Raw genomic sequence first — 27871 nt, 5'->3', positions numbered from 1 at the left:
AGGTTATGGTTTATGTTGGAGATGTTACAGACTGAGAATAAGTAATTTATTGAGAACAAGTAGAATGTACAGAATTTATTTTCAATGGTTACGTTAACTGTTAGTATTTAAAAATGAAATTTTGTAAGGATAAAAATAGGTGTTAAATCCGTAACAAACAAAACAGGATATGTCGGAATTATTTTCTTTAATTTCTAACTGGTTTGTTTCATCTGAATTTTTATCCCCGGCCGAATGTGGAAGGAAAAAAGATTTGGCGTTGTGCATCCAGCTGTTGGTCCATCCGTCGGAAATTGAAAATGCTTATAATTCAAAAAGCATTTAAACCTCATATAATAATTAATTGGCACATGACCTTTTCTCACTTATAGAATTGTCCCCCTTGACCCAGTAAAAGCTTACCGAGTGATTTGGTAAAAAAATCAGGCTTTTTGACTGTATATCACCACGATCACTTCAGTAACTGCAATGTTGTTGCCTTTTAATTGTTCTAAATTCTTTAAATTCCCACATAAAGTAACTGATTGATGGATCTTGATGAAATTTAATAGATTACTGTAGCCAATCAATAGAATTTCTTACTTGAAGTAAACATACTACAATAGAGCAGTGGTGCACATTCAACTTTTGTCAGGGTCTCTTTCAAAATGTAGTCCCCTCACAAAACAACCTATTCGGCAGGGAATATAAATTCACTGCATTTGCTTGTTTGGTCAGAAATTAAACCAGTTTAGTTGTACTGATTAATTTACATGGGCAAAAGTCTTGCAGTATAATAATTAGTGTAGCATTTGTGCCAGAAATGTTTTATTTATGTTGTGTAACTTTGATTTCTGGTTATATAATGTTTTTGTATGCATACTATACATGTATATTTATGTACTACTCTTGGACAGTTGTGTTCAAAAGTGATACATCTACTTTATTAATTTATACAGTTGACAGGACTTCACCTTGGTCCTGTATGACACAACTCCTTCCATTCCCTGTATTACTTTTAGTAATCTGAATTATTAGCTGGACTTTTCAAAGAATAGGTAGAGCTATTGGACTCACTCGTGCATTAGCGGTTATGGGAATGGATTGAAAGTTCACACACTTGTTAACTATCATGATCTGACTTGCATTGCACATGTTCCATAACCCTACTTGTTATTTTTACAAAACTATGCCCCTGTTTCGACTCAGCAGTTTTTGGTTAAGTTTTTTTATGTAAGCTGGTATCTCAGTACTGACTGATGGGAATGGATTGCAACTTCACATACTTGTCCACTGTCATCAGGTGATATGCATTGTACAGGTTCCATTACCCTGTTTTGCTTGTTTAACAAAATTATGCCCCTTTTCTGACTTTTCTGTTCATTCAATTGCTATTGAATAGTCGAGCGTTGTTGTCCTTCCGACAGCTCTTGTTTTTCTTAAATGATTAATGTTTAACTTTTAAAGGATCTGTTTACAAATCATTAACCATTTTGATAATTAATTTGACTGTTGTTTTTTCTTTTGTAATTTATAAATATTTCAAATATTTCTGATAAAGTGCAACTGTTTTGTCAGTTAATTGACTCCAGCTGTTTTTTCAGTTGATAAACTGTAGCTGTTTTATCAGTTGATAAGCTGCAAATGTTTTGTCAGTTGATAAACTGTCACTGTTTTGTCAGTTGATAAAAACTGCAACTGTTTTGTCAATTGATAAACTAGCTGTTTTGTCCGTTGATAAACTAGCTGTTTTGTCATTTGATAAACTAGCTGTTTTGTCGTTTGATAAAACTGTAGCTGTTTTGTCAATAGCTAAATTGCAAGTGTTTTGTCAGTTAATAAACTACAGCTTTTTGGTCAGTTGATACAGTTCAACTATGTTTAGTCGAGTGATAAACTGCAAGACTGTTTAGAATATTCTAGTAATACTTGCACCAAAGGATAAATAAACTTGAGTAATAAAAATTCAGTTAGAAAATAACATGTTGCAGGGAATGGAAGGCATATTCTAGATTATTTATGATCACATGTTCAATGCATTTCTGTTCTTGCTATTTTGTAGGTACAGATTCTCACTGGTGTGATTCCTTGTACATGTATATAGTGTAACTGTGTCTACACGACATATTAATCATGTGTTCATTGCGTGTATGTAACTTTATTGACATTGCACAAGTAACTGGATGTAAGAATAATCGGGAACAAGGAATTTCTTCAGAAAAGAACAGAAAGATGGAGACATGATTCAAATGGAATTGAAAGTGGAAACAATTACAGGAAGGGAAAACACCAGAAAGACTAAAATACCTTTTAAAAAACTGGATTACTCTGAGTTCTTGCAGGATAATGAGCTTCATATGACGAAATATAAATAGTTTTGATATGAAAATATCAAAGCACATGTTTGGTGGAAGTTTAGTGTCTGAAAGTTCAACAGTCGATTGGATGGAATTACTCGGGTCTTCATACTTTTGGATTATATACCATCTTGGAGTGTTTTCTTCTCTTTCAGGGTGGCATGTGACACGAGCCTGTTTTGTTTATACACCAGGTATAAATGAGATTGGCTGTAAGAGCATTAAAGGAGTTGTGGAGGATTTTAGAGTGGGAGGGATGGGATGGATTGGATATGTATATTGTACTTCCTTATTTTATGTCATTTTAAAGTATTTTGAGTAATTTGTATGGAAATAGGTTAGAACTATTCTGCAACAGAAAAGCCCCAAATAAAACTGATACTATGCTTTACTTGTTGTTTCTTCATCTTCATCAAAAGTTGACACATATTATTATGTGCAGGACATATAATATTATGTAGTTATGCATTCCCTTTAGTAATTGTTTACTTGTGACGGTTTATCTGGCTGTAGTGTGGTTTCAGACCAGTAACTCGAGAATGATTTGTCCTAGAGTCTCAAACTTTAAAAGGGAGAATGTCCGTGGTCAGTAGGTGTAGTGCAGTTGTTTTAGGGATCACAAGTCAAAGGTCCAAGTCGAAGTATTTTTATGAGAGAAAACTGTTTCTTTAACAACAAACTCCATAACTTTATTGTCTGTAGTTGATGTGATCCCTATTGATATATGGGTCAAAGATCAAGGTTTCTATGACCTTTAGACTCGGTCAAAGAAAAAATCAGCGAAAGCTTTGGGTTACTGACGTAAACTTAATAGCATTGATTGTCCTAATGTCAAGGTCACAATAATTATGTTTGAGACTGAAAATTACATGTCCAGTTACATCCAACAGGCCATCATGATAGGGAGAGATGTGCATATGTTCTGCAAACAGCTTTATTTCCAGACCTCATAATTGCTACTTGAGTTCAGCAAATTGGGTGACTTGCATTTTCCAGTTTAGTGAAACAAGAAATATCAGTAGGGAAAACATGCATCATTCTATGAAGTTTGACTTGCCCAGATACTTGCCTGTGTCTGAAATAGAACCCCAGATGTCTACCCATGCTAGAAATAATGGGTCTTTTGCTTAACCAATGGAGCCAAGCATCGACATAATGATGTAAACAGTTTTATGTACCTTGAAACCCACCATGAAAACATTTCCACACCAATTAGTTCTTGTCCATCAGAGGTCTTGAGATGGACCATGGTAGGTTGTATGTGAGAGATCCGATGTGATCATCTGGCAGCAAAGGTTTTAAGAAACTGTTACTAACTTTAGTTAATATGTGACGAGTTGCCAATGATATATAAATCAATATCAATTGGGTCCACTGTTCTAGGTCGGCTATTAGCCTACAAGTCCTAGTCTCTAGTAAAAGCAATATTGACTTCAAGAAAACAAGTGGCCTAAAAAGTTCCAGTAAAGCACCTGGCACATGGATACTGTGTATGCCTAACGATCAAATATTCCACAAGCCATCATTATAAAACTAGAAAAGGGAAATGTAGCTCTGCAAGTGTCGGTCAGAACACTGTTGCTTCAGGAACACGAGAGCTGTGGCCCTTGGTGTGTCGAGAAGTATTTCCTTCTTGAGACATAGTTGTGTCTTCCACCACACAGTGGTGTGAGCGACATACTAGTATTGATTTACTCCAGTCTGTGTGTGTCACAAATCTTTAAGTCGAATATTTCTCATCCCAATCTTGACCAAACTTGAACAAAATGTGTATGCCAATAAGTCCTCGGCCAAGTTCGATAACTAGCTAAATCGGCCCAGGCACTTCGGAATTATGGCCCTTGAATTACTGATCTGAACCACTTTGAATCACTAAACCAAAACCATTGTCCGAACCACTGAAACACTAAACCAAAACTTACTGAACCAAGTGGCCCTTTGAATTTCTGAACGAAAACTTACTCATGAATTTTAAGTGTACTTTTCATATGCCCGAAGGGACGTAAAATGTTATACCCCCTGTGTCCGTCTGTCTGTCAGTTAGCAATTTCATGTCTGCTTTGTAACTCTTGAACCCCTTGAAGAATTTTAAAGAAACTTGACAAATGTTCACCACACATAAACGACGTGCAGTGTGCATGTTTTGGATGTCTTGCTTCAAGGTCAAGGTCACACTTGGGGGTCAAAGGTCATATCAGTTTGTTCCGTGTCCGCTCTGTAACTCGAACTGCTTGAAGGATTTCAAAAAAACTTGGCAAAAATATTCTCCACACCGAAACGACGTGCAGAGCGCATGTTTCGGATGACTCACTTCAAGGTCAGGGTCACACTTAGGGGTCAAATCTCATATATTACTTTGCTTTGTGTATATTGCTCTGCATTGCAGTGCTCTTGTTAGCTCACCTGAGCACAAACTGCTCAAAGGTGAGCTTTTGTGATCGCCCTGTGTCCGTCGTCGTCAACAATTTGACTGTTAACACCAAAGGTCACAATTTTGGCCCAATCTTAATGAGACTTGTTCAGAATGTTACTCTCAATAATATCTTGGATGAGTTTGATATTGGGTCATCTGGGGTCAAAAACTAGGTCACCAGGTCAAATCAAAGGAAAGCTTGTTAACACTAGAGGTCAAAATTTTGGCCCAATCTTAATGAAACTTGGTCAGAATGTTGCCCTCAATAAAATCTTGGATGAGTTTGATATTGGGTTATCTGGGGTCAAAAACTAGGTCACCAGGTCAAATCAAAGGAAAAGCTTGTTAACACTCTAGACATTACAATTTTGGCCTAATCTTAATGAAACTTGGTCAGAATGTTACCCTCAATAAAACCTTGGACGAGTTCGATATTGGGTCATCTTGGGTCAAAAACTAGGTCACCAGGTCAAATCAAAGGAAAGGCTTGTTAACACTAGAGGCCACATTTATGACCATATCTTAATGAAACTTGGTCAGAATGTTGATCTTGATGATCTCAAGGTCCAGTTTGAATCTTGTTCATGTAGTGTCAAAAGCAAGGTCACCAGGTTAAATCAAAGGAAAAGCTAGTTAACACTGTAGAGGCCACATTTATGACCATATCTTAATGAAACTTGGTCAGAATGTTAATCTTGATGATTTGTAGGTCACAATCAAATCTGGGCATGTTAACACTCTAGAGGCAACATTTATGACTATATCTTCATGAATCTTAGTCAGAATGTTAATCTTGTTGATCTTTAGGGCAGGTTCAAATTTGGGTAATGTGGGGTCAAAAACTAGGTCACCAAGTCAAATCAAAGGAAAAGCTAGTTAACACTGTAGAGGCCACATTTATGACCATATCTTAATGAAACTTGGTCAGAATGTTAATCTTGTTGATCTGTAGGTCACAATAAAATCTGGGCTTGTTAACGCTCTAGAGGCCACATTTATGTCCATATCTTAATGAAACTTGGTCAGAATGTTAATCTTGTTGATCTTTAGGTCAATAGGTCAGGTGAGCGATACAGGGCCTTCATGGCCCTCTTGTTTTTATTTGGCAGATCCCTTTTTTGTTCACTTACAATAAAAAAAAATTGAATTACTTCTCTTTTATGTTACTATAAATAGCTTATTTTGAAACTTTTCTTTGGTACATGGATGGTACCTCCAATTTTAAGGTGTATTTTGACATACCTGTACCTGGTAAGGATTTTTTTTGTGGATTCAGATTTTTTTTTGGAATTTCTTACCTTTGTTGTTCCTGTCCTTTGGTCTTCAATAGTCAAGTTCTTTAAATTTTGCTCCCATCCTCTGATGTAACCCTTCGTGCGTATATTGCCCCGCTTGGCGGAGCTCTTGTTTTACAATTCAGATGATTAGGCAGTTGTGGGAGAGATATGCTTTTCTCAAAAGCAGCTCTAGTTTGTGATATTTCAGTTAAACTTAATACATAATTATGTTTACTTCAGTATGAAAATTTGACCCTGTAAATTTCAGTGGGATTGCTTCAGTGGCACAGGAGTTATGGCCCTTTGCACTTTCATGATATTTTGTTTATCGTTTAAGGTAGTATTGTGTGTTGGCAATTGTAACTAAGACACGGTTTGGAGTATTTAAAAAACTTGGAAGTAGCCATGATTGCCTCACGAGCGCTACTATTTGTAGCTCACCTGAACCAAAATGGCGTGAGCTATTGTGATCAGGATGTCTCTGGCGTTTCATATTTTAACGACTTCTCATGAACTGCTTGATGGATCATTACCAAGTTGGGTCTGTAGCATGCTTGTAAGGTTCTGTCTCAGAATAATTCTTGCGGTTCTGCATAACTGATTTAAGGGACCACCAGAGCTAATGCTGGAGAAACCTTTAAAGGACAAGTCATAGACGAGAGTTTGCATATTGTAATACACAAATAGGTCTTGAAATTTTAATCGCCAATCTTGATCTGTAGCATCCGTATAAAGGCCTCTTCTATTTTTAGCTCACCTGTCACAAAGTGACAAGGTGAGCTTTTGTGATCGCGCAGTGTCCGTCCTCCGTCCGTAAACTTTTGATTGTGACCACTCTAGAGGTCACATTTTTCATGGGAACTTTATGAAAGTTGGTCAGAATGTTCATCTTGATGATATCTAGGTCAAGTTCGAAATTGGGTCACGTACCGTCAAAAACTAGGTCAGTAGGTCTAAAAATAGAAAAACCTTGTGACCTCTCTAGAGGCCATATATTTCACAAGATCTTCACGAAAATTGGTCAGAATGTTCATCTTGATGATATCTAGGTCAAGTTCGAAACTGGGTCACGTGCCGTCAAAAACTAGGTCAGTAGGTCTAAAAATAGAAAAACCTTGTGACCTCTCTAGAGGCCATATATTTTACAATATCTTCATGAAAATTGGTCAGAACATTCACCTTGATGATATCTAGGTCAAGTTTGAAACTGGGTCACATGCCATCTAAAACTAGGTCAGTAGGTCAAATAATAGAAAAACCTTGTGACCTCTCTAAAGGCCATATTTTTCATGGGATCTGTATGAAAGTTGGTCTGAATGTTCATCTTGATGATATCTAGGTCAAGTTCGAAACTGGGTCACGTGCGGTCAAAAACTAGGTCAGTAGTTCTAAAAATAGAAAAACCTTGTGACCTCTCTAGAGGCCATATATTTCATGAGATCTTCATGAAAATTGATCAGAATGTTCTTCTTGATGATATCTAGGTCAAGTTTGAAAGTGGGTCACATGCCTTCAAAAACTAGGTCAGTAGGTCAAATAATAGAAAAACCTTGTGACCTCTCTAGAGGCCATAATTTTCATGGGAACTGTATGAAAGTTGGTCTGAATGTTTATCTTTATGATATCTAGGTCAAGTTTGAAACAGGGTCATGTGCGGTCAAAAACTAGGTCAGTAGGTCTAAAAATAGAAAAACCTTGTCACCTCTCTAGAGGCCATACTTGTGAATGGATCTCCATAAAAAATGGCCAGAATGTTCACCTTGATGATATCTAGGTCAAGTTTGAAACTGGGTCACATACCTTACAAAACTAGGTCAGTAGGTCAAATAATAAAAAAACATTGTGACCTCTCTAGAGGCCATACTTTTCATGGGATCTGTATGAAAGTTGGTCTGAATGTTCATCTTGATGATATCTATGTCAAATTTGAAACTGGGTCAACTGCGGTCAAAAACTAGGTCAGTAGGTCTAAAATTATTAAAATCTTTTGACCTCTCTAGAGGCCATATTTTTCAATGGATCTTCATGAAAATTGATCTGAATTTTCACCTTGATGATATCTAGATAAAGTTCAAAACAGGGTCACGTACCTTCGAAAACTAGGTCAATAGGTCAAATAATAGAAAAACCTTGTGACCTCTCTAGAGACCATATTTTTCAATGGATCTTCATGAAAATTGGTCAGAATTTTTATCTTGATAATATCTAGGTCAAGTTCAAAACTGGGTCACATGAGCTCAAAAACTGGGTCACTATGTCAAATAATAGAAAAAACGATGTCATACTCAAAACTGGGTCATGTGGGAAGAGGTGAGCGATTCAGGACCATCATGGTCCTCTTGTTTTTCAAATGGTTCCATTCAACTGAATGTAGGGCTGCCAAAGCTAAAAATGGAAAAGCTTTAAACAATTTCTTCCCGACAAGCTCTAGATGGATTGTCACAAAACTTGGTATGTAGCACCCTTGTGACTTCCTTCTCGGTTCTGTTCAAATAGTCCCACTCGACTGATTTTAAGGCCTCAAAAAAAAACAAGCATGAAAATAGAAAAACATTTAAATGACATGAAATGCTTGATGGATCATCACCAAAATTGGCAAGTAGCGTCCTTGTAAGATTCATTCATGAACAGATGAATCAATTTGACTGACTAGGGACCACCAGAGCTGAAAATGGAAAAACCCTTTAAACGGTTTCTTATGAGCTTGATGGATTTTTACCAAACTTTGTCTGTGGCAGGTTGTAAGGGCCTCTCAGGTTGGTTCAAATGATTTTGATGGACTTGTATAAGGGGCCACCAGAGGTGTAAATTGAAAAACCTTTAACAACTTCTCTTGAACTACCAGATGGATAATTGTCAAAAAAATTTCTGTAGCTTCATTGTAAGGTCCTCGCAAATTTATTCAAATAATTGAGCTTGAATGATACCAAGAGCTACTGGAGCTAAAATAGAAAAACCTTTTATACAGTAACTTCTCGAAATCTAGTACGTCGTGAATGTATTCAAGGTCGGTGTCGGTTTCAGGTGAGTTGAGTTAGGACCTTGTTGAACATCATCAACTTCGGTTAAGAAAATTGGGAATGAGATATTGTGACCAAACTATATATGTTGCCCTTTTAGAGACCAAGGTATGCCTTCTGCTAACTGAGGTCACTTGGTGGTAGACTAAGTGATCCAAATTCTGGCAGAGGGGACTGCATCAATGACAACCATTATATATATACCGTATTTCTTTAAACCCTGTAGGATGATAAACTAATTTTAAACCCCCATGGTGAGTCCTGGCCCCCTATAGTGACCTTCACTTTGAAGAAATTAGCATTTACAATCGTATATAAATACAAGTTTGTGTCACGTATCTCCAGAAGTATTTGACTCAAGAGTCATAAAACAGTACAGGGATTGTTATAAAGAATGTGAAGTTCACACACAGTGCACTTGTTCTTTTTGATATTTCACTCGACCAGACTGGTTCATTTCACTTGCTTGTTGGTTGGTATGTTATATTCAGGCCAACATCCTTAGAAAATGGGATGGGGTCAAAAATAGGTTTGAGGGGCTATCTCCAACTTCATTCAGGATTTGAAAGAAAAACAAACGTAAGGAAGTTCATGTTTTTATTCAACAGAAAAACGGCTAGATTTTGCTAGATCTCTTAATATCACAGTAATATTTCAAAATATGTCACAATTTATAAATGCATCAACATTACATTGACGTTATTATAATACTTATATGAAGTAGTATATATGCAGGATTATAATACATGTATGTACCTTGCCAACATGCATCTATAAACAATGTATACAATGCTTGTAAAGCCACAATAACAAGGTATGGTGAGATCAAGGCTGGCAAGATTTCTTTTATACTGTCAATGGTTTTAACCTACATATAAAATATCATCCACAGACTTACTACATAATGTTCTGTTGAATGATTAATTCAACAACTACAGGGGAAGTGCTGATTAATCACGGCATCAATGAATTGTACATGAATGATTCATGGCATTATCATCAACAATAACTTTCTTCATCCACTAATTCAGACCTACTAACATTCCTCAATAAGGTCTGTTGGCTGACATCATTGATGTACATATGAAATGATTATCAATAACATTTAAACTAGAGTGTTATGCATATCAGAGTTATTTCAATGTCCAAAATTTAAAATGCATTGTTTGCATCAATTCTGCCCACAATTAATGATTGATCCAGCATCCGGCTAGTTTTGTACTGATTATTCCTGTATAAACTGCTTCCCACACTTACTTGCAGGGAACTGTACAAACACATGCATCTCCATACCTGCTTCATTTATACAGAAGGGTAAATTGTTGTGTATAGAACAAAGAAATCTATTTGAAATGAACTGATACAATTAAGCTGTTTGACCTAATTGTCAGACCTTGTACTGAGGTGATTGGAAGTTACATACTGCATGTCTTCTTATTACAGGAAACCCTTGTGCCTATTTATTAAAAAATTGTTTACAGGGTTAAAACTTGAAAACATTGCCGTTTTATCTCACAGTATGACTAGACGTTAGACCAACATTACTTTTACATCATTTTCTGACAAATATTTGCGGCAACCGTTAAAGGGTATAGCATATCTGATCTGTGTACAACCTTGACCTTTGATAACCAACAGGAATGAAATTTTCGCTTTGTATAATGTTTGTGCAAAGTATTTTTAGTTCCTTCAAGAATGTAAAACTAAACAGTAGACACATGGATGACGACTGTGAATAAGTAAGTCTCCTCAGAATGACAAAAGGAACCAAATGGGATTAGAATGATTCCACAAGCAACAAAAATATTAGAAGGCAGAAACTGATAAATGCATGACCTGTTTTGGCAGCTCAAAAATGATGTTACTTTTTTATATTGAAATGCGTAACTGTATATAAAACTGAAATTTTGATACATAAATGATATCGGAAATGTTTGCAGAAATGATGGTTTTTAATAGTTATATTAGATGAGCACATATTTCATTTGTAGTAATCTTGTTTTGCTGATCTATTACATGTTCACTAATCCAATCAAATAATAAATAATATCAGTTCTGACCAGCAGTAATTCTACATCACTTTGTCAAATTCATTTTTTTCATGTAGAACTTTTTCTTTGCTAAATATCGTCGCCATGACCTTTGAATAACTTCCGCCGACTGCCGTGCTTTGCGTATTCTATGTACACGATCTCTCTCAACTTGAGCTTTGCTCATAAATTTCTTTTCTCGTTCTTTTTCCTTAAGGGCTGTAACTCTGCGAGGAGTGTCTAATTCGTCCTCATACTGAACAGCTTCATTCTGCAACGTGTTAAAGGACGAGTTCCTCAGTAGAAACTTTGACATGTCAATACCTTCCTCTGAAACAGAGTGAAAGATGAAACATATAAATATTATGTAAACGTTTTATGGTATTCGCTTTATGCCTGATCTTGGAGCACTGCTGTATCATATAAATAACCATCAAGAATACCGACTAGTAGATCAATATATTAAGAGAAATTATTAAAAGCTGAAGAAGGAGAAATATTAAGGTATATTATCTAAATACCTCTTATGACATTCTGAAATAGAACACTATATAAAGGAAATAAATTTTACACATACTATGTGGCAACAAATTTTGATGACAGAAAGTCAATGTTGCAGGCATTTTACATTTCATTTTGTACATTTTATGCTTTGTCTTGGGTAGTTATACAAATGTTGATAAAAAGCTGAATGTGAAATACTGATTTAGAAAAGTCAATTATACAGGGGAGTTCAGAATTTTTTTAGACTAACACGTTTCCACAGAAACAATTACAGGGACAAACATGATTTTTTTCATGGATTTCTTTGTAGGGTGGGCGGGGGATGTTTCAATAGCTACGTTCACTGAAAAATGCACAATTGGTTTTGTTATAGCCGAGTTACAAGCGTTTTAACAAACCACACTCGTATACACTGGTGTTATTTTATTATAAGCATGGAAGCTCCAGGAAGGAAGGAAATTCGGTCCTACACATGGATGCATTGTTTTCTGCAGACTGCAAGAATTTCAAACTGTTTAAATGGTGATTCAGTTGCAAACATGTTCATTTCACAACCTTTTATGATTCCAAAGGCCTAAGTTGTTTTGCAAATACCTAGTTTACACAGCAGATATCTTTCTGGAAAGTTTTACTGGGACAAGCTTCTAAAATCAGTTAGAAAACACGATGCTGAATGTCGCCCACAAACTGGTTTATTTATAATGACAATGCATCCCCAAGCTAAGTCCCTGAGTTTTTTTTCTTTCCTTTGCTGAAAAAAATGCTGGCTGATTGTCGCTACAATTCCAGAAGCGCCCTTGGTAGCGCAGTGTATCAGTATCTGCATAGTATACCAAGGGCAGACTACTCTGTGGCTTTCAGGTCATGGATAGCTCAGATGAACAAGAGCTGTCTGTAAGACAGCGTGCTCGACTTTTCTCAGTGCTTGAATCTGAATTAGAGCTTTGCCAGTAAAAAAAATCCAAGTTAAAAAGGGACATAACTCTGTCAAAATTCAAATCAGAGTTATGGGAATTGTGTCTGCTGGTGTAGACTTTGATAGTAAATAACTATTTTGAGTTTCAAGTCAAAAACTTTAATAGTAACAGATAATTGACTTTATCAAAAATTTTAACAAAAAAATCTAAGTTAAAAAGGGACATAATTCTGTCAAAATTCAAATCAGAGTTATGGGGATTGTTTCTCCTGGTGTAGACTTTGATGGTAAACAAGTATTTTAAGTTTCAAGTCAAAAGCTTTGATAGTATTTACGGAGATATTTGACTTTATCAAAAACTTTAACCAAAAAGTTAAAAAGGGGCATAATTCTGTCAAAAATCAGAGTTATGTGAATTGTGTCTCCTGGTGTAGATTTTGATAGTAAATAACTATTTTGAGTTTAAAGTCAAAAGCTTTAATAGTAACAGAGATATCTGACTTTATCAAAAATTTTAACAAAAAAATCTAAGTTAAAAAGGGGCACAATTCTGTCAAAATTCAAACCAGAGTTATGTGGATTGTTTCTCCTGGTGCAGACTTTGATGGTAAATAAGTATTTTAAGTTTCAAGTCAATAGCTTTGATAGTAACAGAGATATTTGACTTTATCAAAAACTTTAACCAACGGCGATGCCGACGCCAGGGCAAGTACAATAGCTCTACTTTTTCTTCGAAAAGTCGAGCTAAAAAGTGTGTTTTTGTTAAGGGTGAATATTTTGACAGACTGGTGTAAGCAATATGCTTAAATAAAGTTTTTCTATATTTTATCAAGTATTAAAACAGCTGATCTTCAAATTGTTAACAAGCAAGTTTTACTTTATATAGTAAGTTGAGACTTCATACCTATACAAGTAGACACAACAAGAGGCCCAAATGGGCCTAAGTCGCTCACCTGAAGAAAACCTAACCATCTGACTTTGCTTCTAACTTAAGGTTTGGTGAAAGTCTTTAAACTGTTCATTAAAACCAGTTATTTAAAACTTCTATATTTTGCTGTCACGCACCAAAATTGCACAACCATAGAAGAAATAATTTAAAGGTATTGTTATTTTAACTCTAGCGGCACCTTAAAGTGTCCCCATTTGAACATATCTGACATAAGACCTTATAATGATGTTACAGACCAGTCTTAACTTAGTATGGTTTTACTTTTTTCAGGCAAATAACTTCACGAACAACTGCTTTCAAAGTGCAAATGATCTTTGAACACATGAGATCTCAAAGAGCCGTATTCCATCCATTTTATCAATTTCACCACAACTATGTCCCTTGTCAGTTTTGGTAAAATACATGTAATACCATGAATGTTCAAGGAAGTGATGACATTTTCAAACTATTGAGTACTGATGTTATGTCTGTTGTGTCAAAATTCAGAAAATACATTGTAATGCAATGTAATTTATACTAAAAGTCTTACTCTGTGAGAAAACACTTGTAAAACAAGAGCTGTCAGAGGACAGCAACGCTCGACTATTCAACAGCCTTGTCAATTGAATGAATACAAAAGTCGAAAAAGGGGCATAATTTTGTAAAAATGGGAAAAAGGGTTATGGAACCTTCACAGTGCTTATTAGCTCATAAAGTGAACAAGTGCGTGAAGTTTTAATCCTTTCCCATAAGTGGATAATGAAATACCAGCTTACATACAAAAACTTAACCAAAAACTGCTAAGTCAAAAAAGGGGCATAATTTTGAAAAAATTGCAAAGTAGAGTTATGGGACCTATACAGTGCATGTCAGATCATGACAGTGAACAAGTGTGTGAAGTTTCAATTCATTCCCATTAGTGTGTACTGAGATACCAGCTTACATACAAAACCTTAACCAAGAATTTCTAAGTCGAAAAGGGGGCATAATTTCATAAAAAAGCAAAATAGAGTTATGGAACCTGTGCAATGTAGGTCAGTTTATCACAGTGAATAAGTGTGTGAAGTTTCAATCCATTTCCACAAGTCGTTACTGAGATACCAACTTACATACAAAACCTTTACCAAGAATTTCTAAGTCAAAAAGGGGACATAATTTTATAAAAAAGCAAAATAGAGTTATGGAACCTGTGCAATGTAGGTCAGTTTATCACAGTGAATAAGTGTGTGAAGTTTCAATCCGTTCCTACAAGTGGTTACTGAGATACCAGCTTACATACAAAACCTTAACCAAGAATTTCTAAGTTGAAAAAGGGGCATAATTTTGTAAAAAAGCAAAATAGAGTTATGGAACCTGTGCAATGTAGGTCAGTTTATCACAGTGAATAAGTGAGTGAAGTTTCAATCCATTCCCACAAGTGGTTACTGAGATACCAGCTTACATAAAAAACCTTAACCAAATCGGGACGTGGACGCCGACGCATGGGTGAGTCCAATAGCTCTACTATTCTATGAATAGTCGAGCTAAAAACTGTACATTAACATACAATGAGACACTTTCATTTGATTTATCAGATTATTGTTAAAAAGCAGCTGTTAATTGCATACATGGAAGGAAATCTCAATTTCTAACAAACATCTACATATTCCAACATTAAGTTTTAAATGTTGCATATCACACTAGCGTCTTAACTACAGAATGTTTCAAGCAACTCAAAACATCTAAGCTAAATTATTACATACAATACAAATGTATTTAAATAGTAAGCTCATGTACATGTATGTTCTTGTACAATGAGCAATAATAATGATTTGATTGTAATACAAGCCTTGTATTTACTTAATACTGAGACAAACGTCCATACAATATTACTGGGTATAATGTTATAAATTGAAGTAATTGAAAGTATAAGTCTGGTGTAATCGAGCCAGTCTGCTGCAATCTTTCTTGGGGACGATTCTATTAATGAATAGCCGAATGCCCAAAAAGAACCTCCATAGCTGCATCCAACTGCGGTTGGAGGCGGAAGGAGGTTCAGCCCTAAGAAAGTGTTGTCTTATCAAAATGTAAAATTCTCTTAAATGAAGTAATATAATACTGGACCCAGAAGTAATTAACATAATCAAAACAATATCTCTTGAGAAGTACCATAATACATAAATAAAGTAACAGTATGAAGTTCAAAATAACAAACAGGACATTGATATAACAGGGTGTATCTACAGGTAGAAATATACTGCTCTGCACACAGAATAATACAGTAATGGAATGTAACAGTATCCCTCGATGAGAGACAAGTATCACGTTAGTTAAGGAACATGACATTTCACCTAGTACAATCATATAGCTACACTAAAACACCTGAACAACTGCCCCAGTTTTTTCTTGGCTTCTTGTTGTACATTCACTCACGAGGTGCAATTCTTTGGGAATACAAAGTATATAGGGTTATGCGAATGCATTTCATGGCCAGATTTCGAGAGATACACTTGGGATTTCAATACAGATACATCAAAGGGACCTTCTGTAATGTAAATATACGAAACAAACTGCAAATGGGAACTATGTGTATAAAACAAGCTGCTGATTGAACTACATGTATGATAGCACAAAATGAGCACAACAAATTGTTAGAGGACAGCTACTAGTTTTGTCAAACGCCTACAGCAAACCTATCACTTTCTGGGAGACGTACGGGTACTTCCACCCTGCCAGCCCCACGGCTTCATATGATCTCTTCCAGCTAAATTTATATGCAAATTTATACATTTTTATGTTTAGAAGTTAGACTAAAGTTCATTTTACTAGAATAATTTGATTGAGAATATGCACTGTACAGTAATTAAAAAATCTTAATATGTTTTAAAATATGTTTAAAATCACAAACGGTAACTGCTACAGAAAAACTTTCAAAAAAATAAACCTGTAACAAATTTCAAATGCTTTGTCTAAGTAATTAGAAGTTAAAATTTCATCTGAAAGGGTGAAAATATATAGTTGCCTAATAAACTTACCCAGGTTCAATTTGTTTATTTTCTGAACATAATTTTAATGGATCTTTAGAAAGAAGTTCTTGTTAACATTTTAAATGGAATATATCTACCTGCTGATGATGGTCTGGGTCTGGGTTTGTTTTGGCGTTCTCTACTTGGAGGACCCTGGACATACCGAGAAATCTTCGCAGATACTGGAGATCGCTGTAATTGTAATAAATTTTTAAACTTCTAAAATACTCAGTATTACACGTCACCTTTCACTTACAGATAAAACAGACTTCAGTAAATTTAATGTTATATTATCCCTCTATCCCTTAGACACAGATGTACAAATTACCCATGAAATATTCCACAAAAGTGAACGTTACTGCCATAATATGAGATATTTAGCCAGTTCAGGGGATACTTTTATGCACAATTATTTGTGCAGTTTATTCTATTGTGCATTTACAGATGATTAAAACCATGTGCTTGTGATAAAACTTTTCGCTATCCATGCCGTTTGATATTTATTGATGAAATCTACCAAATTCTTTAACAATGAAACTCTTGATATATAAAAAAGAATTAACACTAACCCCTGCATCGGGGTCTTGTTTTGACCTTTCAGCAGACCTTGCTTCTCTTGATCTTTCCCTGCCACTTCTCTGATCTCTACTGGCCTTTGACCTTGATGGAGGTGTTTTCTGAGATTCCAAATAAGGGTTAGGTCTATACTTAGATGTCCTAGCAAACTGTTCATAATCATTATTATCAGGATAAATTCTATTATTTTCCTGGCCTAACATAGATGTTAATGCTGAATCAAAATTTTTGGAGGATAGATTCATTTTTCTTGCATCAAACTGGTCTGCATTTGATATACCATTAACATATTCACTAGGCATATACGTCTTCTGGTCACCTCCCAGACGTGATTTTTCTCTACTTTTTCTGTTTGTTCTACTGTTACTAAGTTCTTTCTCAAATCGTCTACTTTGTATTTCAAGCATATCTTCTGCAGTTAACACAGATCTTTTTTCTTTGTCTTTCATCACAGAATTATCTAGATTTTCTTTTTCCTGAGTATTTTCATCAAAAGTGACCTTTAGTTCTTCATTATTTGTCCTTTTCTTTTCCCCAGATGTTTCAAATGCTAAATTTGACGGCGTTGTAGGTCTGGAATAATTCGACTCCCATTTTGATGTTGGATCTTTCTCTGATTTACGTTTTGAATAAAACTCGTTATTTGGCACATTAGCAGAAACATTCAGGTTTTGACTGTCTTCATTTTTATCACCATTAACAACAAAAGTATTTTCTCGAGATGGCTTTGTAAACCTATCATTATTTGATTCATTAACGAAACTGTTTTCTACAGGCTCTCTAGCACCATTCTCAACTTGGTGACCATGTCCATTCATTTGTGACGTATCATTCACTGATTGTACAAAAGGTTTCCCTGATGACATCGCCTCCTTTAATTCCCGAAGTTTTTGGCGAGTGGCAAGTTCCTTTAATTCCATAAGTTCAGCAGTTGCCATAATTCTTTCCCTTTCTATCTGATTCTTTACCTGCAATGAAAATGTAGTCAGCATGAATGAAACAAACATTAAGATGAGATTAGTACACTGGAGAATCAGTATGCCTCTTGTCATTAAAATAAATACCTACCTGATTAACAAAAAATTCTACTGCCCCTACCTCCTCCTCTTCCTCCCAACCCCCCCCCCCCTTCCCCCCACCCCCTCACCACCTGGCAATGTCAATGAAGTAGGCTGAATTTATAAACATCACATCCTAAATGAATACTTTCTCAATAGTTTGGATAACTTGATGACCATCCATTATTTATAGATGCAATTTTTTCTTCTAAATTTTCTCTATCTGAGGCAATTGTAATGTAAAACCATTTAAATTTGTTGGCATAAAGTTTCATGGCTTTAGTCAAATGGATAATTTTGCATCAAAAGAAATTCATGGAGTTCAAATTTAAAAGGTAAAAGTGATATGAATTTTATTTGTTTGTTGGTCTGATGTTACCACAGAATTAGTCCATTATGTACTTTCACAAAAAAAAAACTACCATAGCTGCATCGAGCTGAGATTTATTTGCTAAACCAATTAAATAGTCTAATAAAGATGACAAGGAAAAAGTCATACCTTTGACTGTTTTTTCTCCTCAGATTTTAACATCTGAAAGACCTGTCGCGTATTAAGCGAGCCATCCCGCTTCCTGAATTGGCCATATTTTTCCTGCATGCTTGCAATTTTCTCCGCAGTTTCTTCTCGGCCGTCAACCTGATTCTTTAACTGTTCACGGCGATACTCTATATACTTGAGCTGGCGATCATATTTGTCCTAAAATTGGAAATTCAAATTAATTAAATATTATATAAATTGACTTAAATACCATTTCAATAACATTTATAAGATGTACCATGTATTGGGGATTTTATGCAAGGCTTTTGTTATACTGGTATTCTTAAGAATTCAACCAATGTAGCTTGTTATCATGAAGGAGATACTGTAAAATCATTTAAACTTGTGGGCATCAAATTTTGTGTGGATACAAATAAATGGACAATATTCTTATTTATTAGGATCTTATTCCATGGATTAATGCAACTATAAAAATTAGTCCCTGAAGAAATTTTTAAGACTTCGCATTCATCTCTCAACCTTCCGATTCATATCCCTTTCTACTGAGCTAACTGGTGAGTGATAAAATTCTTGGATAAAATGACTGGTCTTGCAATGACACAGAAGTAAAGTTTACCATTCTCTTTTTCAGCTGTCTCTCAACTAGTTTCTCTTGTTCTATCAGTGATGGATCTGCGTCTGTACTGATCAACTGTTTAACGTAGCTACTTTGATCCTGAACCTGGGCTGTACTCACTCCAAGTTTAGTCCTTGAAAAACACAAATTCTAAATATAATATTTCTTCCACAACAATATATAATTTCACACTTTACAGTTTATCTATTATATATAAACATAAAAGTATAAACAGTTAATTTATTGTATCTTCATACAAATTAGCAATTCAGATTATCACCATGCTCTTAAGCTCATCAAAATATTCATTCTTGAGCATTCAAATGATGATGACTATACATTCTCATTTGTACATTTGGATATCACGGCTTACATTAATACCGTGGATTATTGTGACATTTTGGTCTGTACCACAGTACGTACTGCGATATTTCGATCAAAGTCTACAGAACTAGAACTTACTTTAACAGGAAGATTGTCTTCATTTTTAATTATTTCCATCTTAATGTTAGCAGCAAAATATAGATCTTGCTCTGTGCTGACAATGTTTGAAAGAAATGAAGTAAACTCGGCAAGTTTTTGTACTTCAGTACCAGACAGAATGAAGTAAACTTGGCAAGTTTTTGTACTTCAGCACCAGACAGAATGAAGTAAACTTGGCAAGTTTTTGTACTTTAGCACCAGACAGAATGAAATAAACTCGGCAAGTTTTTGTACTTCAGCAACAGACAGAATGAAGTAAACTTGGCAAGTTTTTGTACTTCAGTAACAGACAGAAACACATTTGCGTTGTTTATTCAATTAATTTTTGAAATAATGTTTAAAATACTATTTCCTAATTTTGTCAGATATTTACTGTCATATCCAGCACCAAAAGTAATTAACCAACACTGGTAAAACCAGCACACTGACGAATATCACACAGCCTTCAACATTTGCTATTTAAAAACAAAATCTATGTTTTTGTCATTTTTTTTGTGCCAAATCTCCAATCTCTCTATCTCAGTATGTTCTAATAGGTGAAATTTTAAACAAATACTTGTTTCTAAGACTGTTGTCATTTCCTCATACATTTCCTTGCATTTCCTTTCCTAAACATCAGACTAAGATATTCAAACAAGCTCACACTACTACACTAACTGTAACATTCAGACTCACACTACTACACCAACTGTACCATTCAGACTCACACTGCTACACCAACTGTTCCATTCAGACTCACACTACTATACCAACTGTACCATTCAGACTCACACTGCTACACCAACTGTAACATTCAGGCTCACACTACTATACCAACTGTACCATTCAGACTCACACTACTACACCAACTGTACCATTCAGACTCACACTGCTATACCAACTGTACCATTCAGACTCACACTACTATACCAACTGTACCATTCAGACTCACACTACTACACCAACTGTACCATTCAGACTCGCACTGCTACACCAACTTTACCATTCAGACTCGCACTGCTATACCAACTGTACAATTCAGACTCACACTGCTACACCAACTGTACCATTCAGACTCACACTGCTACACCAACTGTACCATTCAGACTCACACTGCTATACCAACTGTACCATTCAGACTCACACTGCTACACCAACTGAACCATTCAGACTCACACTATTACACCAACTGTACCATTCAGACTCACACTGCTATACCAACTATACCATTCAGACTCACACTGCTACACCAACTGTACCATTCAGGCTCACACTACTATACCAACTGTACCATTCAGACAAACACTACTACACCAACTGTACCATTCAGACTCACACTGCTATACCAACTGTACCATTCAGACTCACACTGCTATACCAACTGTACCATTCAGACTCACACTACTACACCAACTGTACCATTCAGGCTCACACTGCTATACCAACTGTACCATTCAGACTCACACTGTTACACCAACTGTACCATTCAGACTCACACTACTATACCAACTGTACCATTCAGACTCACACTGCTACACCAACTGTACCATTCAGACTCACACTGCTATACCAACTGTACCATTCAGACTCACACTACTACACCAACTGTACCATTCAGACTCACACTGCTATACCAACTGTACCATTCAGACTCACACTGCTATACCAACTGTACCATTCAGACTCACACTACTATACCAACTGTACCATTCAGGCTCACACTGCTACACCAACTGTACCATTCAGACTCACACTGCTATACCAACTGTACCATTCAGGCTCACACTGCTACACCAACTGAACCATTCAGGCTCACACTGCTATACCAACTGCACCATTCAGGCTCACACTACTATACCAACTGTACCATTCAGGCTCACACTGCTATACCAACTGTACCATTCGGACTCACACTACTATACCAACTGTACCATTCGGACTCACACTACTACACCAACTGTACCATTCAGACTCACACTGCTATACCAACTGTACCATTCAGACTCACACTGCTACACCAACTGTACCATTCAGACTCACACTGCTATACCAACTGAACCATTCAGACTCACACTACTACACCAACTGTAATATTCAGACTCACACCACTACACCAACTGTACCATTCAGGCTCACACTACTATCCCAACTTGATTATTCAGACTCGCACTACTACACCAACTTAACCATTCAAGATCACACTATTACACCAACTGTACTATTCAGACTCACACTACTACACCAACTGTACCATTCAGACTCACACTACTACACTAACTGTACCATTCAGACTCACACTACTACACCAACTGTACCATTCAGGCTCACACTACTACACCAACTGTACCATTCAGGCTCACACTACTACACAAACTGTACCATTCAGGCTCACACTACTACACCAACTGTACCATTCAGACTCACACTACTACACCAACTTTACCATTCAGGCTCACACTATTACACCAACTGTACTATTCAGACTCACACTGCTACACCAACTGTACCATTCAGACTCACACTGCTATACCAACTATACCATTCAGACTCACACTGCTACACCAACTGTACCATTCAGGCTCACACTACTATACCAACTGTACCATTCAGACAAACACTACTACACCAACTGTACCATTTCAGACTCACACTGCTATACCAACTGTACCATTCAGACTCCACATGCTATACCAACTGTACCATTCAGACTCACACTACTATACCAACTGTACCATTCAGACTCACACTGCTATACCAACTGTACCATTCAGACTCACACTGCTATACCAACTGTACCATTCAGACTCACACTACTATACCAACTGTACCATTCAGGCTCACACTGCTACACCAACTGTACCATTCAGACTCACACTGCTATACCAACTGTACCATTCAGGCTCACACTGCTACACCAACTGAACCATTCAGGCTAAACACTGCTATACCAACTGCACCATTCAGGCTCACACTACTATACCACTGTACCATTCAGGCTCCCCACTGCTATACCAACTGTACCATTCAGACTCACACTACTATACCAACTGTACCATTCAGACCCCACACTACTACACCAACTGTACCATTCAGACTCACACTGCTATACCAACTGTACCATTCAGATCACACTGCTACACCAACTGTACCATTCAGACTCACACTGCTATACCAACTGAACCTTTTCAGACTCACACTACTACACCAACTGTAATATTCAGACTCACACTACTACACCAACTGTACCATTCAGGCTCACACTACTATCCCAACTGGATTATTCAGACTCGCACTACTACACCAACTTAACCATTCAAGCTCACACTATTACACCAACTGTACTATTCAGACTCACACTACTACACCAACTGTACCATTCAGACTCACACTACTACACTAACTGTACCATTCAGACTCACACTACTACACCAACTGTACCATTCAGGCTCACACTACTACACCAACTGTACCATTCAGGCTCACACCACTACACAAACTGTACCATTCAGGCTCACACTACTACACCAACTGTACCATTCAGACTCACACTACTACACCAACTTTACCATTCAGGCTCACACTATTACACCAACTGTACTATTCAGACTCACACTACTACACCAACTGTACTATTCAGACAAACACTACTACACCAACTGTACCATTCAGGCTCACACTACTACCCCAACTGTACTATTAAGCCTCACACTACTACACCAACTGTACCATTCAGGCTCACACTACTACCCTAACTGTACCATTCAGGCTCACACTACTACACCAACTGTACCATTCAGGCTCACACTACTACACCAACTGTACCATTCAGACTCACACTACTACACCAACTGTACCATTCAGACTCACACTACTACAACAACTGTACTATTCAGGCTCACACTACTACACCAACTGTACCATTCAGGCTCACACTACTACACAATCTGTATCATTCAGACTCACACTACTACCCCAACTGTACTATTCAGACTCACAATACTACACCAACTGTACCATTCAGGCTCACACTACTACCCCAACTGTACTATTCAGACTCACACTACTACACCAACTGTACCATTCAGGCTCACACCTGACATCAGGGTCTCAGAGTATGAAACATAGTTTGGAGACCAGTCTCAAAACTCAAGCATCTCATTCTGAGCACAGTTTTTAAAATTGATCAATTATTTGATTGCATTATCAGACTGGTTTACAAACTTGGCTTTACTACAGCTATACTATATAACCTTAGGCCCAGACCCAGGTGTAACTTGACAATTGTATTGTATAACCTCTGGCCAAGGTGTCACTTGACAGTTGTATTGTATAAGCTCAGGCCCAGGTGTAACTTGACAATTGTATTGTATAAGCTCAGGCCCAGGTGTAACTTGACCGTTGTATTGTATAACCTCTGGCCCAGGTGTCACTTGACAGTTGTATTGTATAACCTCTGGCCCAGGTGTGACTTGACCGTTGTATTGTATAACCTCTGGCCCAGGTGTCACTTGACAGTTGTATTGTATAACCTCTGGCCCAGGTGTCACTTGACAGTTGTATTGTATAACCTCTGGCCCAGGTGTCACTTGACAGTTGTATTGTATAACCTCTGGCCCAGGTGTCACTTGACAGTTGTATTGTATAACCTCTGGCCCAGGTGTCACTTGACAGTTGTATTGTATAACCTCTGGCCCAGGTGTCACTTGACAGTTGAACTGTATAAGCTCAGGCCCAGGTGTCACTTGACAATTGTATTGTATAACCTCTGGCCCAGGTGTCACTTGACAATTGTATTGTATAACCTCTGGCCCAGGTGTCACTTGACAATTGTATTGTATAACCTCTGGCCCAGGTGTCACTTGACAATTGTATTGTATAACCTCTGGCCCAGGTGTCACTTGACAATTGTATTGTATAACCTCTGGCCCAGGTGTCACTTGACAGTTGTATTGTATAACCTCTGGCCCAGGTGTCACTTGACAGTTGTATTGTATAAGCTCTGGCCCAGGTGTAACTTGACAGTTGTATTGTATAACCTCTGGCCCAGGTGTCACTTGACAATTGTATTGTATAACCTCAGGCCCAGGTGTCACTTGACAATTGTATTGTATAACCTCAGGCCCAGGTGTCACTTGACAATTGTATTGTATAACCTCTGGCCCAGGTGTAACTTGACAATTGTATTGTATAACCTCAGGCCCAGGTGTAACTTGACAATTGTATTGTATAACCTCAGGCCCAGGTGTAACTTGACAATTGTATTGTATAACCTCAGGCCCAGGTGTCACTTGATTCTTGTATTGTATAACCTCAGGCCCAGGTGTCACTTGACACTTGTATTGTATAACCTATGGCCCAGGTGTAACTTGACAGTTGTATTGTATAACCCTGGCCCAGGTGTCACTTGACAGCTATACTGTATACCCTTAGGTCCAGGTGTAACTTGACAGTTGTATTGTATAACCTCAGGCCCAGGTGTCACTTGACAGTTGTATTGTATAACCTCAGGCCCAGGTGTCACTTGACAATTGTATTGTATAACCTCTGGCCCAGGTGTCACTTGACAGTTGTATTGTATAACCTATGGCCCAGGTGTAACTTGACAGTTGTATTGTATAACCCTGGCCCAGGTGTCACTTGACAGCTATACTGTATACCCTTAGGTCCAGGTGTAACTTGACAGCTATACTGTATACCCTTAGGTCCAGGTGTAATTTGACAGCTATACTGTATACCCTTAGGTCCAGGTGTAATTTGACAGCTATACTGTATACCCTTAGGTCCAGGTGTAATTTGACAGCTATACTGTATACCCTTAGGTCCAGGTGTAATTTGACAGCTATACTGTATACCCTTAGGTCCAGGTGTAATTTGACAGCTATACTGTATACCCTTAGGTCCAGGTGTAATTTGACAGCTATACTGTATTCCCTCAGGCACAGGTGTCACTTGACAGCTATACTGTGTTTTTGAACAAGACATATATTTTACCTCATATGTTTTTCCATGAGATCAAGTTCCTTCTCTGCTACCTGTATCTTCATTTCTATCACCTGCTGTTCCTGCTCTGTTCTCTCCGACTGCAACTTCTCAACCTAGGTATATAATACACATCTTTAAAAAAGCAGTACAAAATAAAGGTCTGATGAAATCACTGTTACAGAAAAAAAATTGGAAATTTTCAAATAGGCCACCTTGTACTGACATAATTTAGTGGACTCATAAAGACAAGAAGCTATTTTTCAATCCAATTATGTATTCTTGTATGCTTTTTGGGGCAACCTTCAGCCACAAAATAAAATTACCTTTTCATAGCAACCAGAGAATGCTGAAATAGCATATAAGAAGATGTAATAGAATTGAGATTGCTGATTGTTAATGTAAGTCCACCCCTTTAATTATATCTAAGCCTTGAGAAAACATGTATACAGCCCAAACAGTGCACGTCTGCACATGTTATCAGGAAAATGATGCTTAGGTATGATTTCCAGTTTATCAAACTTACACACAGAATAACCTTAACTACCCACCTTAGAATTGAGCTTCTTTATTTCCATGGCTTTTTTCTGTTCGTATGGTGTTCTAGCTTGCTCCTTTAAGATCATAGACAAAGTTTCTGGGTCTCTTTTACTGTTGCTTGTCCATAACCTCTCTATGAATAAAGGAAATAGCAAAATGTTGTATCAGAAAGGTGGACCTAAACAAAATATTTTAACCAACGCCAAATCCGACGCTGACGATTAAATGACGACAATACCTCATAGATTTTTTCATTTATCAGATAAGGTTAAAAAAAGGTATCATAGATAATTAGCGAAAAACTATGAAGCACTTTGTGTCAAAACAGGGCTTTCACGGTAGTAAGTATATCCCGGTAATTTGTATATAAGGTATACTTAACCAAATATTTCAGAAGTTCAACATATCCCTGCTAAGACGTACACTCTAATTTACTGAGACTGTTTACATAAAGCCATTTTCACTGAATAATTTCTGACTTTAAGGAAAAGGATGATCAAAACAAACTGTTTTCAATTAGAAACTTTTAAACTTTAAAGAGAAAAACCATTACCTCCAGTTGATGCCGTTGTGACTCTACTCTCAGCATTACCATCTACCCAAGCCTGTGTGGCTTGTCGTCTGCTAGGAGGGGCACCAGCATCCCTAGTTACATCCCTTCTTTCACCAGATGGAGCTGCAGTTTTTGAGATTTCAAATGAAGCATTTCTTCTTAAACTAGAATTCTGATTTGATCTAGATCTCTGCCCTTGGGTTGTGTTATTTGGTTTCACTCTACTGGAAATGAACATGTATTAATTAGGAAGACATCGAGTAATTAAAATTTCTGACGATCATAAGTGAAGTATGTGATATTAATCAATCTCTACTCTGGCTGAGAGTGACCATAAATATGCATTTTGATCAGGAATCAATATACTGTTAAATCATTAATATTCGCGGAGGACTAATTTTCAGGGATTTCATGGTTGAGTCAATCCACGAAATTTAATCCCAACGAGCAAGTAAAATTCCTATTCATTTTATGTTCAAAAGTTGAAATCCACGAAATCATATCCCCACGAAATTGCCGTCTTGACCAAAACCACAAAATTTCATGCCCACGAAATTAAATTTTACAGTAATCTATAGAATTGGACAGACACACTTGACTGAACAGGTTGAAGTGCAAAGATATGTGAATACCTGGCAAAATGATGATTCTCACTACTTGTAAACACTGGTGAATATTAGAATACATGTTTAATGTTTACATTTAAGTGACCCTTAGAATCTAGGTCATTCTTAAAATCAGATATGTTTTCTATAAGCCAAGATATTATAATAGCTGTTATGATAACGGTGTTATGTCATCACGAATATTCATATTTAATGCTAGATAATCCTATTTACAACATGTATATGCATGTCTTATCTAATAGGAATCTATTTATAAATGACAGATTCTGCTGGTACACAGAATAACCTTGATTACCAACCTTGGAATTGAGCCTCTTTATTTCCGTGGCTTTTTTCTGTTCATATGAACCCAAGAACATGTTCATAGACCAGTTTCAATAGATAAAGATAAATTGTGTGGCCTTTGCATATAGTTTACACTTTAATTGGTATACAATACATCTTTACACATAATATTAATGTGAAAACTATCACAACAGTAAATAAGGAATGTAACTGTGCTGTTTTCACAAATGTATATACAACCTAAAATT

The 27871-nt window shown here is 36.7% G+C and overlaps 2 protein-coding genes across 10 annotated transcripts in view; one reads left to right on the top strand and one right to left on the bottom strand.

Annotated features, from left to right (window-relative positions):
* LOC128550331 (cleavage and polyadenylation specificity factor subunit 6-like) overlaps nt 1-2722 on the top strand; it is a 33408-nt gene extending 30686 nt beyond the window's left edge. For all 4 annotated transcript variants that reach the window (XM_053529186.1, XM_053529187.1, XM_053529188.1 and 1 more), the window contains one exon: nt 2042-2722. The gene's annotated coding sequence lies outside the window, so the exon portion shown is untranslated. The remainder of the gene's footprint in view (nt 1-2041) is intronic.
* Nucleotides 2723-9628: 6906 nt separating this feature from the next.
* The window catches only part of LOC128550327 (kinesin-like protein KIF9), a 52761-nt gene continuing 34518 nt past the window's right edge, over nt 9629-27871 (bottom strand). For 2 of the 6 annotated variants that reach the window (XM_053529168.1, XM_053529169.1), the window contains exons 12-20: nt 26713-26936; nt 26171-26292; nt 25632-25735; nt 19179-19311; nt 18563-18760; nt 16999-17973; nt 16528-16621; nt 16120-16167; nt 9629-11406 (exon numbers count right to left, since the gene is read on the bottom strand). In XM_053529168.1, coding sequence (XP_053385143.1) covers nt 11123-11406; nt 16120-16167; nt 16528-16621; nt 16999-17973; nt 18563-18760; nt 19179-19311; nt 25632-25735; nt 26171-26292; nt 26713-26936 — 2182 coding nt within the window. In that variant the 3' untranslated portion in view covers nt 9629-11122. Of the gene's footprint in view, nt 11407-16089; nt 16168-16527; nt 16622-16998; nt 17974-18562; nt 18761-19178; nt 19312-25631; nt 25736-26170; nt 26293-26712; nt 26937-27871 lie in introns of all 6 variants that reach the window. The other 4 variants (XM_053529170.1, XM_053529172.1, XM_053529174.1 and 1 more) reach the window with 4 other exon arrangements.

This window comes from Mercenaria mercenaria, chromosome 17, assembly GCF_021730395.1.
Source record: "Mercenaria mercenaria strain notata chromosome 17, MADL_Memer_1, whole genome shotgun sequence".
Classification (NCBI taxonomy): Eukaryota; Metazoa; Mollusca; class Bivalvia; order Venerida; family Veneridae; genus Mercenaria; species Mercenaria mercenaria.
This window is presented reverse-complemented; position numbering and strand designations above follow the sequence as displayed.